The sequence below is a fragment of the Halichoerus grypus genome, chromosome 8, assembly GCF_964656455.1.
Source record: "Halichoerus grypus chromosome 8, mHalGry1.hap1.1, whole genome shotgun sequence".
NCBI lineage: Eukaryota > Metazoa > Chordata > Mammalia > Carnivora > Phocidae > Halichoerus > Halichoerus grypus.
The window spans coordinates 32,521,889-32,534,692 of record NC_135719.1 but is presented as its reverse complement, the minus strand read 5'-3'; the positions used below and the strand labels follow the sequence as shown (position 1 = coordinate 32,534,692).

The 12,804-nt window shown below is 42.8% G+C and overlaps 1 protein-coding gene across 2 annotated transcripts in view; it reads left to right on the top strand.

Annotated features, from left to right (window-relative positions):
* Positions 1-12,804, top strand: part of GABRB3 (gamma-aminobutyric acid type A receptor subunit beta3) — a 248,134-nt gene that overhangs the window by 168,318 nt on the left and 67,012 nt on the right. For both annotated transcript variants that reach the window (XM_036083608.2, XM_036083613.2), the window contains exon 4: positions 7,087-7,307. In XM_036083608.2, the coding sequence (XP_035939501.1) occupies positions 7,087-7,307 (221 nt within the window). The remainder of the gene's footprint in view (positions 1-7,086; positions 7,308-12,804) is intronic.

The window sequence follows — 12,804 nt, the reverse complement described above, 5'->3', positions numbered from 1 at the left end:
TCTAAATAAATTTTGTTAATGGAAGGGCCAAGATTCCCCCAGCTTATTCTTAGTTGCAGAAATGCCTACAAAGGAAATCTCTATGACCTAGGTCTTATGTATACTTTTCAGAACAGTTTTCCCTAACCTGAGAACAACTTACCTGTGAGGTTTTGTATCACAAACTTGCTGAACCAGATGTAAATGCAGGTGTCCCGTTGCTTTCACAGCTGCAGCTAGATATTTAAATGTGGTTTAGAGATTGCATTTCTTTCTCAGGGTTAGTAAATTTTGTCTTCATTTCCTGCGCTGAGGAAATCTCTTCAATTTCTTAATTGCAGAATAATGAGCAGTATTTCCACTTTCAAATATGTATTCTTGTTATTTTAATGTGATAAATGTGGAGAGATTTCCACTAGCAGAAAGAAACTTTGTTGTTTATCTCTTATTGCAATTTATGTGAGCTGCTTGAATGCCCAAAAGATGGGCTGAGGTTTTGTTATTTTTGTTGTTACTGCTGCTGTTTCTACATTCTTAGGAGATTTTGAAAGGATTGTCACCTATGTATGAATGCTTGGCAGATGAATGGCTCATATTCAAGAATGCCTGTTCCCTGCCCCCAGCCACTGGGGCTTCTAGAGCTAAGAGTGCCAGCAACCCTTTCCTAGCAGCTCCAGACTGTCTGCCTGTTTCTGCCCCACCCACTGTATCTCAGCCCACTGGCTCCAAACCCTGGGACCCTGGGCTGGGCTGGTGTCTTACCAGGAACTCTGGCTTCCGACCTTTGCCTGAAATGGATTTTTGTAATCCGGGGTAAAACCAAACAACTGTGTCATCTTTTTTTCAATGACAAAAATTATGCAAATTCTAAAGAAATTACTTAAAAACTTGAAGAACTTCAATCACTAGTGTTTGTTCTCACCTTGTGAAGGTAATATGAAGTAGGTAGGAATGCACCTCCATGGACTTCAGTATGCTGATTGATTTGATACACAAACATCTGCACACACGGGCATGCACACGTTAGAGAGGGCAGAGGGTCCATGACTTCATTAGCTTATCAGAGGGCTTTATGATCCCCCCCAGAAAAGCCCCGAGGAAAAATGGCCTTTTAATTGAATGATTTTGCTTGTAAGATTCTGTTAAAGAAAGACTGTTCTGAATATAGTTCTTACCTCAGTATTTCTTCATGCTGATCCTCAGTTTGTTATACGCCTTTTATAAGACAGGGAGAGAAGAATTCAAGACATTTAACCTTATCTAATGATTTTGATGAGTTACCATAGTTCAAACCAACTATAATTAAATAATCCACATTTATACATTATATCCCAGAGAATTCTAGGTCCTAGTGGACTAGAGAATTCTGGATGAGGAAATACTTGGGTTTCCTCCTCACTGCCTGACCTCTCTCCACTGAATCCCATATCCCAGGGCTACAGTGTCCCCTGGAATCTGTCACAGTATAAGCCAGAGAGCTGGAGGTTCTCCTTGTATGGATAACCATCTCAGATGCACTTGGCAGGGCAGAAGCCCAGAGGGTCTCAGCAGGTGTCCCGGGTCTAGGTCCACACACACGCACACACATACACACGCTCAGGCAGTCTGTGACGGGATATGGAACAGCAGTGAGTCTCCACCCCTGGAGACATGTCTGAGCTAGCCTAGGAGGCCAAGGATAGTTCCTCTGCATGGGCTTCCAGCTGCCTTTCCTGGCAAGGATTCAGGGGTGGACAACTGAGTGAGTGGAGAAGCAGAGGTTACCATCTCTGCTGGCAGCTGAGGGGGCCTGAGGGCCAGGAAATCAATGCCTTTCTTTAGGGCCTCGCAACTATCTGGTGCCAGCCCCAATCCAGGGTTGGATCTGCACCTAAACCAGGAACCCAGTGTTCTCAGGGCTGCTAACACAATGGATGGGAGTCACTATCTATGCATACACACTCAATGTGTCAATTAATTAACTTATAGGAGGGATATTTTATAAATGCTCAAAGTACTGCAAATCTCAACCACCACCCAAAGCACAGTCTTCTGAAATCAAGTGATACCAAATTATACCCAGAAGGAACTTTGTGAGCATATATTCCCAGCCAGGTCTGAAGAATGTGGGACAGGGCTAGGAGTGAAGGTGTTCCCTCTCAGCCCATGAAGGCCCCACAGCAGAGGGGACTCGGTGTCTCCTGGACACAGGGCCCCGTCTTGTGCCTCCGCTGGAGGCTATTTCCATTAGTCCCGATCTCTAGGCCGTTGCTCCCTTCCTGCATCTGCCAACATGTCCTGTCTAGATGTGCTGATACGGCTGGTTGTGCCACAGTAAGAGTCAGTGCCAGGAAGCAGACTGGCTCTTCCTACTGTGTGCTAATCTAATTAAGCCCACCCTCCCAGGGTGAGGTTTCTGGAGCCTGTGTCCATCACACTGCACGGTGAAGGGGCTTCATGGGCCCCACCCCTCCTGGACACCCACTGCTCTCATGAGCCTGCTCCTCCCAGACTCCTGCTTCTCCCCGTGCCCCACCCCTTCCTGCACCTCTTTCCTCTGTATTCCTCACTGAGCCTGGATGCTCCATGCTGCCTCCCAGAAGCCCACAACTACTCCCTCGAGCCCTTTTCCTCCAGACCGTCACTTTTCCCCTCACCGGGCCCTTCTCTCACTCTGAGCCCCTCTGACACCCATACCTCCTAATGCTAGCTTCTCCCTATACTCCACTCCCCTCTCATCCCCTCCCGTTCCCACACCCACTCCTCCCTAATGTCTCTAACCAGGAGATTTAGTTTCCCCTGCAAAGCGCAAAGGTGGGAAAAGAGAAAACAATCACAATTGCCTCTCAAAAGCAGAGGCTTTTGGTGTCTGAGAGTTATGTGTCAGTGTGACTGCAGACCCCTCCCTGTGCTCAGGTGGATTACATCGCCAGAGCAAGAAAGATGACAGCTGGGGACACGGTGAGCTCTGCAGAGGCCCAAGGAATGGAGACGCTGGTATTCACCACCAGTATCCAACTCACCTGTATTGCCTTATTCTCATCCCCATGACCCTCAGATCCCCCCGAAAGCCCTGCATTTGAGAAATGCCATTTCAAGACCTCTCCCCTGTCTCCTTTCACCCCCCTCCAAACCTCCCCTCAGCTGCACCGCATTTGGGGGTGACCAATCCAGGAAAAAGGCAAGGAAGGCCCACAAAGGCTCTGGGGAGCTCCGAATATGGGAAGCATCAACTTGTCTGGGACCCCCTGAAGGAAAGAAACTTCCACAAGGCATCTGTCTACATCCCAGCTGTGCTAAATGTTTGCAAGGATGGGGGGCTTTAGTGGCGCCACAGTGTTTATTCCCCTCAAAAACGGCATTACCTTACGTGACTTGATTCTCCGCTCTTCGAGATATCTTTGCAAACCATCCTCCCACCAAGTTCATTTCAGTATATTATGCAGAACAGTTTAGCTTCCTGTCCCTTAGAGCTTCGGTTTCTAGGTTGAGAGTCGCACCCTGCAGGGAGGTAGCCCCAACTTCAAGTCCCATGTCCCCCAGTTACTCCCATTTAGTGGGGCATGGAGGGGAGGGAGGAGGCAAATTACTTCAGCTCTTTAATTTTTTTTCTTCATTGATTGGGGATGATAATGAGAATACTGATAATCCCTGCTTTATGTTTAAGTGAAATGACATTAGAAATGACTGGCACATACCAAGGGGTCAGAGCATGTTCCCTGCTACTGTCATTATTTTGCGTGGTGCTCACTGCTGCCCAGGAGTCAGCACTGTGGCCTACTGTCTGCTGTCACCTTTCCTTTGTCTGCCAGTCTGTACAGGAGAAAGAAGTGGGATACTGACTAGTGTCCCCACTGCCCTAGTGGAGCCATTGCTTCAGAAGGCACAGCTGATGCAGCAGGTTTGGATTTAAATAACTATTTTTCTCCCTCTGTCACCTAAGCTCTCTGCCACCCTGTCCACACAAGTCACCTCAGCCAACACCCAAGACCAAAACTGAGAAGTGCTGTTAATGGTGTGGAGAACAGCACCGGTCAAAATAAGACCCAGAGCCCGAGCTTGCAGACTCTGGATGACAACTGGGTTCCCAGGGCAAACTGACACATTCCCTCCATCCTCATGGCAACCCATGTGAATGCCAGTTGGAAGGGAACTCAGAGAAGTGCTAGACTTCATGACTCAGGCGTGGGATGTGGGCTTAGAAACCAAAGAGAGAAGCAAGTGAAATGCTTCTATTTCAATAAGAATGTAATTTGGAGCATTATATTCAAATCGAAAATCCTTTAACTGCTACTGCTGTTTTATTTCCATCTTGTTATGCCACCAAAACTTTGAATGTTTCAGTTAAAATGCATCACCTATATTAGCCATCATTCATGGTGATGCAGGGGACGTGATTGCACTCTTTGGGGGTCCACTCGCAGCCTGAAGTTGTACATCAAGCCCAACATGTGTGAACTTTTAGGATTTCCCTGACCTGCACCCCCTTTCCAAGCACTCTCCACCCATTTTGGCCTTTGCTCATCATTTCTCTCACCACTGCACAACTGATCTTCCCGATCAAGAGGCAGCTGCCATTGAAAAATAGTTTGCTAACCACAGACCTTAAAGGAAGGGAGTACACCATCCATTGTAGGGAATGGGCGGGGGGGGGGGGGGTGGGCACACAGGGAAGCACTAGCATCGGTCACAAGGAAGAAGGGAAACTGTGGGCAAGGAACTTTATTGTGGTTTCCATGGGAATGAATGGGCATATGGGAGGCTGGATAAGCAGGCTTTGGATGGGCCAGTTTGAATAATTAAAGGGGGCCCCGGGGTCTAGACTGCCCCTAGTTGCCTGGTACTTGAACATAGTTGAAATATTGGCCTGGAGTGTGAAAGCCCAATAGAGAAGGCACTTGGGGGGTGAGCTCTGGATTGGTTGGTTTGCTTTTGGAAGGCACAATCTAGAGTTTGACAGAATTGTAGCCCTGGGGGAAAGGATGAAAGTCCCTCCAGGGTCAGCCAGGGTCCAGAAGCTAAAGCATGAAAAAACAGAAAATAAAAGACAGTTAATACACTTGGTTATGTCACTTGTTACTGGAAACTCAGTGGTGTTCATTGGCTGAGGAGCTGGCATTCAAGTTTTTCTACATTCTGGTCACTGCCACAGAGTCCAGCCTTGCTCACCACTCTGTCCTTTTCCCCTCTAGAACCCTAAGTTCCACCAAAACTGCACTCCTCAGAGTTTCTCATCAATTCAGTAAAATCAATGCAATAAAAGCAACATCCTTGTATGATTTATTTTTCATGCCCCCTATCCAATATCTGGCTAGCCAAAGCCTATCTTTAATGTCACCTGATCTTTGAGAATTGGTGGTGGGGTGGGGGCCCGTTCACACAGGTAATGCCACGCACAGAGCTCTGCCCATGTAAGTGCCTGGGAAAAAACTCTTCTGTTTCTTTTCATCCACTCAAATGCTATCTCTTGTTCAAGTTGCAGATAAAACCTCTATAAAGACTCCCCAGCCCATTTGAATTTTCTTGCTTCCCCCCGCCTTTGATTTTTTTTTTAATGGCCCTTATAGCTTAAAACTTATTTTGCTGATAGTTGTTTAGCATGTATTGGTTTTGTCACCTTGCCTGTGAGCACCTGGAGAAGAACATCCAGGTGTGTTCTTTGTCATTTCAGAGGCTTCTGTGCTCTAACACTCATGAGATCAGTGATAAGTAGGCATTGTTAGATTAGCAAGCACTGAGAACTGCCCTGTGAATCAGCAAAATGAGTACTGGATGGGATGTCATAAGACCTGTGCCTGGGATGGGTTCTTGAATTGATTTGCAATCCCACCTCTCATTGCCTACAAAGCCAGGATGTTTGCAAACATCTGTAAGTGTGTGAATTCAGAAGCTCCTGTATGTAACAGTGACTTCTCCTTCCCTGGTTAGGGAGTTTACTCACTTGCCTTTGGATTTTCAGCTTGGATCCTTCTATAGTGGGGTTCAAGATGTCCCATGAATATTACCAAATTTTCAGACTTGATGTAGACTGGAATAGTGATTGCCAAAAGAATAAAAATTTAAAAATAGAATTTTCATGTTCCGTCTGATTTCTTTTCTTCACTTTTTTTTTTTTTTTAAAGATTTTATTTATTCATTTGACAGAGAGAGACACAGTGAGAAAGGGAACACAAGCAGGGGGAGCGGGAGAGGGAAAAGCAGGCTTCCTGTGGAGCAGGGAACCCGATGTGGGGCTCGATCCCAGGACCTTGGGATCATGACCTGAGCCGAAGGCAGACGCTTAACGACTCAGCCACCAAGGAGCCCCTTTTTTCCACTTTCTTACTGCATTACTTTGCAAACAAACAAAACAAAACAAAAACAGATGGACAAACAAACAAAAGTAGGATCATCTGCCTAAATACTTGCTTATTTTGTTGGCAAGCCTGTGGGGGTTGCACCATGGCCCATTTCCCCTCTCCTACATCCGGCTTTAGCTATAGGCTCCCATTTTCCCCAGACGAATATATCATCCTCTCAAGGTGATGATATGGCCTACTTAGTGTGGAAATGGCTGTGGCATTCTGGAAGAAAAAGAAAATGTAATGAATAAGGCATAGAGACCTCCCACAGGTCATTGTGTCTCCAGTGCATGTTTATGGAGGGTTTGTATTTACAATTCTCACAGAGGGCAAGAGAGGAAAGTGGCTTACCTTGTAGAGAGAATCTGTAGATAGAGCTCCTCTGCTGTGGGTGGTAAAGATACATATCTGCCTGGTGGGAGATGCAGGACCTAGGGGAGTTTTCAGGGTCCTGCCAGCAACCTGATTTTATGATGACTTTATTTAAAGTTATTTTTTGACCTTTATATCTGTGTGGCTATTGCTTAAATGCCAATTTGTCTAGTCCGGTTCTTACCTAAATAAAACAAAGGACTTAAAAAAAAAAAAAAAAACGGGATTTATAGACATGATTTACACCTACTAGACCTAGTATTTGCATTTATGAGAAAGCAACCACTGTTTTCTACCCTGCCTGAACATAATATCCATTTCTTCTGGATTCCAACCTGAATTTGACCAGTCATGAAGGAAATATGCCTGTGGCTGAGCACAAACTAATTTTTTTTCTTTTCTCTTTTTCCCCCAGGATTACACCTTAACCATGTATTTTCAACAATATTGGAGAGATAAAAGGCTTGCCTATTCTGGGATCCCTCTCAACCTCACGCTTGACAATCGAGTGGCTGACCAGCTATGGGTGCCTGACACATATTTCTTAAATGACAAAAAGTCATTTGTGCATGGAGTGACAGTGAAAAACCGCATGATCCGCCTTCACCCTGATGGGACGGTGCTGTACGGGCTCAGGTCTGTCTGTCTTTTCAGGGCCAATTTTGCAGTTGCATGATGCATTGGCATTGAATTTCTCACTTGAGATGATTATAGGGAGTGAGGCTACATCCTCAGATTAATTAGGAGACAACCATGAAACACTGAGATTTGCACATACACACAAATCTTATAAATATAAGATTTGGGGCATTACAGTTACTATAAATAGTCACCATGCAAGGGAAAAACTTCCCCCTTGGATTGATTTTAAATAACTGGGTTGCCCTATCTAAGAACACAGATTCCCTGAGGACAGATTTCCCGTATCATAGCCACAAAGGCCTGAATTAATATTGCTCTGACGCTGCAGAGGTTCACAATAAAGTTTTCCCAAAGCTGTTTGCTGAGTTGAAAAAAATGTCTAGTTTTGCCATTATATGGTGTAATGGATACAATGGATATCCATTATATGGATATATGGTATAATCGCCTCAGAGCTTCATGAGGTGGTGTCACCAATATTTATGGGAATGACTAAATGTGAGGCTTCCTGATGAGAATCATCTCTCACCAGGTCTCATAATGAAATCACTTGAATAATGAAACCAGACTGCTGCCTGGAACCCTGAGGAGCCCCTGGGCTTCCCTGGTTACCCTGGAAGCCACCAGACCTTCCCATGATGCTCCACCACTGCTGGTGGCTAATTATTTGAATATCATCACCCTTGTTAAATGGTGATCTTGAAAATCTTTTGTCTCTTGTGTTGATTTTGCAATGATTTTTTTGTTTTGTTTTGTTTTAGAGTAATTTGTGTGTCTGTGTCTGTGTATCTGTGTCTGGGGGTGGGTGGGTAGGTGTGGATGTGAGTGTGTATATGCACACGTGTGTGTCTTTCTTGATCCCCTGGCCTAAAAGTGCCTTTGAGATCTTCTAGGAGTGACCACAGTTTTGAGTAGGACACGGGTGGATATCTTGGAGAAAACATTTATCATAAAATTTTGTGAGTCCATAGGCCTTTAACTAAGACTCCCGCAGGTCTAAAGGAAATCATAACAACATATATTTAAATCCATATCACTGTGACTTTTACTGCTTCAAATGAGGAAAGGAGATTATTTAACATTGTCTTAAGTAGAAATTGTTGAGTGACTTTCTCAAAACAGCAATATATAGAATAAGAGAATTTTAGCAAAAAATCAGACTTTTTAACTGTAAGGGGAAAAAAGTGATGCATGTCAACCAAGCCATGGTATTACTGTGTAAAAAAAAAAAAGTTCAGATTGATGTTTCTCTGGGACATTTCAAGCATTTTGTATTTTTGCCTGGAAATCAAAAATGTGGATGTAAAATTCTGGAGGTTTTGACAAGTACGTCAGTTCTACAAAAGATTACCCAGAAACCATGTGAGCATGAAATGAGGAGTCATGTCCCTCATTTATCTGCCCCCCAAAAAATGAATAGAAAAAGTGTGTATGTGTTGTGTGGGCTGGGGGGAAGAACAAAAAGAAACAAATATCAATAAAAATTAAGCCTAGATTTCTTAGCTTTTTTTAAAGATTTATTTATTTATTTATTTTAGAGAAAGAGAGAGAATGAGAACATGATCAAGGTGGGGAGCAGAGGGGAGGGAGAAAGAGAGAAACAGACTCACTGCTGAGCCTGAGGTGGAGCCTAAGGCAGGGCTCAATCTCAGGACCCTGAGATCATGACCTAAACTGAAATCAGGAGTCGGATGCTTAATCATCTGAGCCATCCAGGCACCCCTAGGCTTCCTGTCTAAACAAAACTTGCTATTTGGGTTCTCTCCATTTTTATTTCTGCATTCTTTATTTTCTTACCAGAGGTAGAATACGTTAGTATACCTCTATTGAAACTTTAACTGTTAGGATAGTGCCTTAGTCTATTCTGGCTGCTGTAACAAAATACCATAAGTTGGGTGGCTTATAAACAACAGACATTTATTTCTCACATTTCTGGAGCCTGCAATCCAAGATCAAGGTGCCAGTGTCGAGGGAGGGCCCACTTCCTCGTTCATAGTAGGCACTTTCTTGCTGTGTGCTCAGCTGGTAAAAGGGGCAAGGGAGTTCTGTGGGATCTCTTTTATAAGAACACTAATCCCATTCATGAAGGATCCACCCTCATGACATAAGCTCCCACTTCCTAATACCACCACCTTTGGGGGTTAGGATTTCAACATATGAATATAGTGGGGGGGACTTAAACATTCAGACCATAGTAGACAGAATGATATGATATGAATGAAAGAACTGTAATAAATTTCCAAGCTCTGTTTGGAAGTGTTGGATTTAACACCATAAAACATGCAAGAATAAGAAAAACCAAAAGAATAAAACTATATCCTTAGCTAATACTCTGCTTGTACATTTATATATAAAAGTTAAGTAATTATATAATAAGCTATGGGAAATTTTCAATAATAAACTTGGTATAATAACTTTAAGAACTCTCTAGTCAAATTTATATCCATTATACATCTCAAACAGCCTCGTAAGTCAGTAAATGGATTTCTAAATAAATAGCTGTTTTTATTCAAATGTAGTCGTAATATACTCCTTAGATCTTTATTTAGAACCTCATATTTTTGAAACAATTCTTCAGATCTCTGTGGACCTGGACAAGCTGTCAGAAAGAAAATCTCTAAACAACAGACCGCCACATTCTGCACATGCTTAACAGCTACCCTGTGCCATCTGATTCCTTTTGAAATTGGCTAATCTAGAAATTTCTGCCTTTAGGTTTAAAAATCACACATAGCTATAGATATTAATTTGAATTTGAATTTGAAGTAATTTGAATTTTCGGACAAGAAGCACCTTAGTATTTCAAAATACTGATAATGTTATTAAATTCATGTATATACATATTCTGCGTTATTTTGTGTGAACTGAAGTACCATTTATATGTATTCTATTTTATACACACACACACACACACACACACACACACACTCACATACAGTATATGTATCGTGTTTTCAGTAAAAAAACAGTGTGAGTGCTCACATTGGTAAGACACCCTCTATTGTCCTCTTGGCCCCAAATTTTATCGTCCCTTTGCTCTTGTTCTCTTGTTGTGCTCACTGGATCATGTTAGTGACATGGCAAGCCAAGGATGGGCCAGTGTATGAAACCCCAGTGATACAGTATATCCTTTTGGTATCTAGGTACCATGGCATGAACCTGAAGGAGGTCTGGTGCAACTGAGGACTTTAGCGAGTTAAACTCCCATGAAGGTTTATGGAGCACTAGGATTGTTGTTTATCTCCTGCTTTTACAGTGCTGCTGATGAAGTTCCAGCCCAATAGGGATTGCTTTCTCCCTGGATATATCTCTGAGATACTGGTTGTCCTGGCTGTACCCCTGAGACATTAAGGTTGATTTTTTTCTCCCCATTGGAGACTGGGATTGCCTTCACCTGGCTATAGAGCAGTTGCGTACACTGGTAGGTCAATCACCATTAAGCCTCCCTAGGCTCCTTTTCCTGTTCATGTCCAGCCATTGCAGTACAGGATCAATGAGGGCTTTTTCTTTATCAAGCGTAGATGAAGATCTCTGGCTGTGGATGAGCTATCCATGACGTAGGTTTGTACGTCATCTCAGTCTTATTCTGGGAAATCATTAATCCATTACTCTGATGATTCTGCAAAAGTGGTCGATGACTGCTCACACAGACAGTTGAGAGTGATCACGTTCTTGTAGCAATAAAAGGTCATTATAAATCATGAACTATTTTTTCAATGACTCTTATAGCCCCTTGAGTTTGAAACTTGAGCTAACACTACCTTGAGCTTATTGGCTTGAGCTCAGCTGAATAAAACAGTGATCTGAACCTCTTACACATGTTTAAGTCACCATGTGATGTGAGAGAATGCTCTAGATAGGGTATACATACCATCCTAAAATAAAACTGGGGCTCTTTGAATTTCCTTTGGGCAGCCAAACCTTTTCAGGAACTAGGAAGATCTTGGCTAAGATGTTTATGGATCTTGGTCCTATTCCTGTCACAGTTTTTCTGTTTTCTTTGGTGCTGGGCTGGAGTTTTTTTGCTGCCTGTGAGAAGGCAGAGTCATCCCTCTCCTGCTTTCCCGTGTTTCTTTTTCAGTCAACTGATCATTTGATGTCACTGAATATCTCACCTAGCACCATTTTGTAACATGATCTTTTCTTCAGGCCATATACTTTGTCTTTGAACTTTTTTTTCTGATGCTAGGAATTGGTAATGGGTTCACAAAATAGTATTTGATTTGCTTCAAAAAGCACCTGAGAATCTAAGGTTGAGTCATCTTCATCAGAACAGTGTAGCCATGTTCTTCCTGAGAAACTTATTGCAAAATTTGTTGGAAAATAAACTGCAATATTTCCACTTGCTATTAAAAATACTCAAAATTGTTAAAGTTGACAATCTGATAATGAAGCAGTTGAACGCAATGTTAAGATGAAACTACGACTTATTTCACAAGATTCAAATTAAGTCATCTAATTGGTTTGGCTGTCATCTTATTCTGAAACTGCTTTATACAGTGGTTCCGATCTGACATCTTTTTCCCCCAGAAAAGATGTAAGGTAACACAATTAATAAGGCCCATGTGAATTGAGCTCAGGTGTGCTTACTTCCCAAACTCCTGTTTCCCAGTCACTTTTATGTAAGCAAATAACTATTGATGAATTGCTTTCTAAAAAAGATTATGCTGGGACCCCTGCGTGGCTCAGTCAGTTAAGCATCAGACTCTTGATTTTGGCTCAGGTCATTCATGATCTCAGGGTTGTGGGATCGAACCCCATGTTGGGCTCTGTGCTCAGCACAGAGTCTGCTTGTCCCTCTCCCTCCCCCCGCTTGTGTGCTCTCTTTCCCTCTCTCTCAAATAAATAAATAAAATCTTTTTTAAAAGAAGAATTATGACGATTTTTACTCCTATCAGCAATCAATTACATATTTAGGGTTGTGACACATGCTTTGGACTTTATCCTTATTTTGGCTACTGTAAATAACCTATCTATTTATTTCATCCCTCAGGGCTGGAGAAAATCGCTCATTTCATTTTAAATTCACACTCATAAAATTCTGTGTGTTCCCTATGCTCATCCATTCCTTCCTTGCTTTTAAAGACTCTTTCACACCTTCACTTCAGTCACCTCCCACCACTCTCATTTGATGACATTGCCTCATACTTTAATTAAAAACAGAGAAGCCTCTTCATCTTCCCATTTCCCATCTAACATGCTTATTACTAATGCTTTGACTCCTCCACTCACTCCTTATCATGCTTCCAGAATGCAGACCTTCCTTCCACTCTTCAGAAGTATCAAGGATTAGGATGTGCCTGTCTTAAGGCCTCTGCAAATGCTTTTTGCTGGATGTAATACTTCACTTCTAGATGTTCATGTTTTTAGCGTTATGGAGTAATTATGTAACTGAGAACAGTTCAACTGTCACTTCCACAAGGAGAATCCTGCTTTGATCATCTATTCCCTTTCTATTACAACATCTTGTCTTATTTTTATTATAGCACTT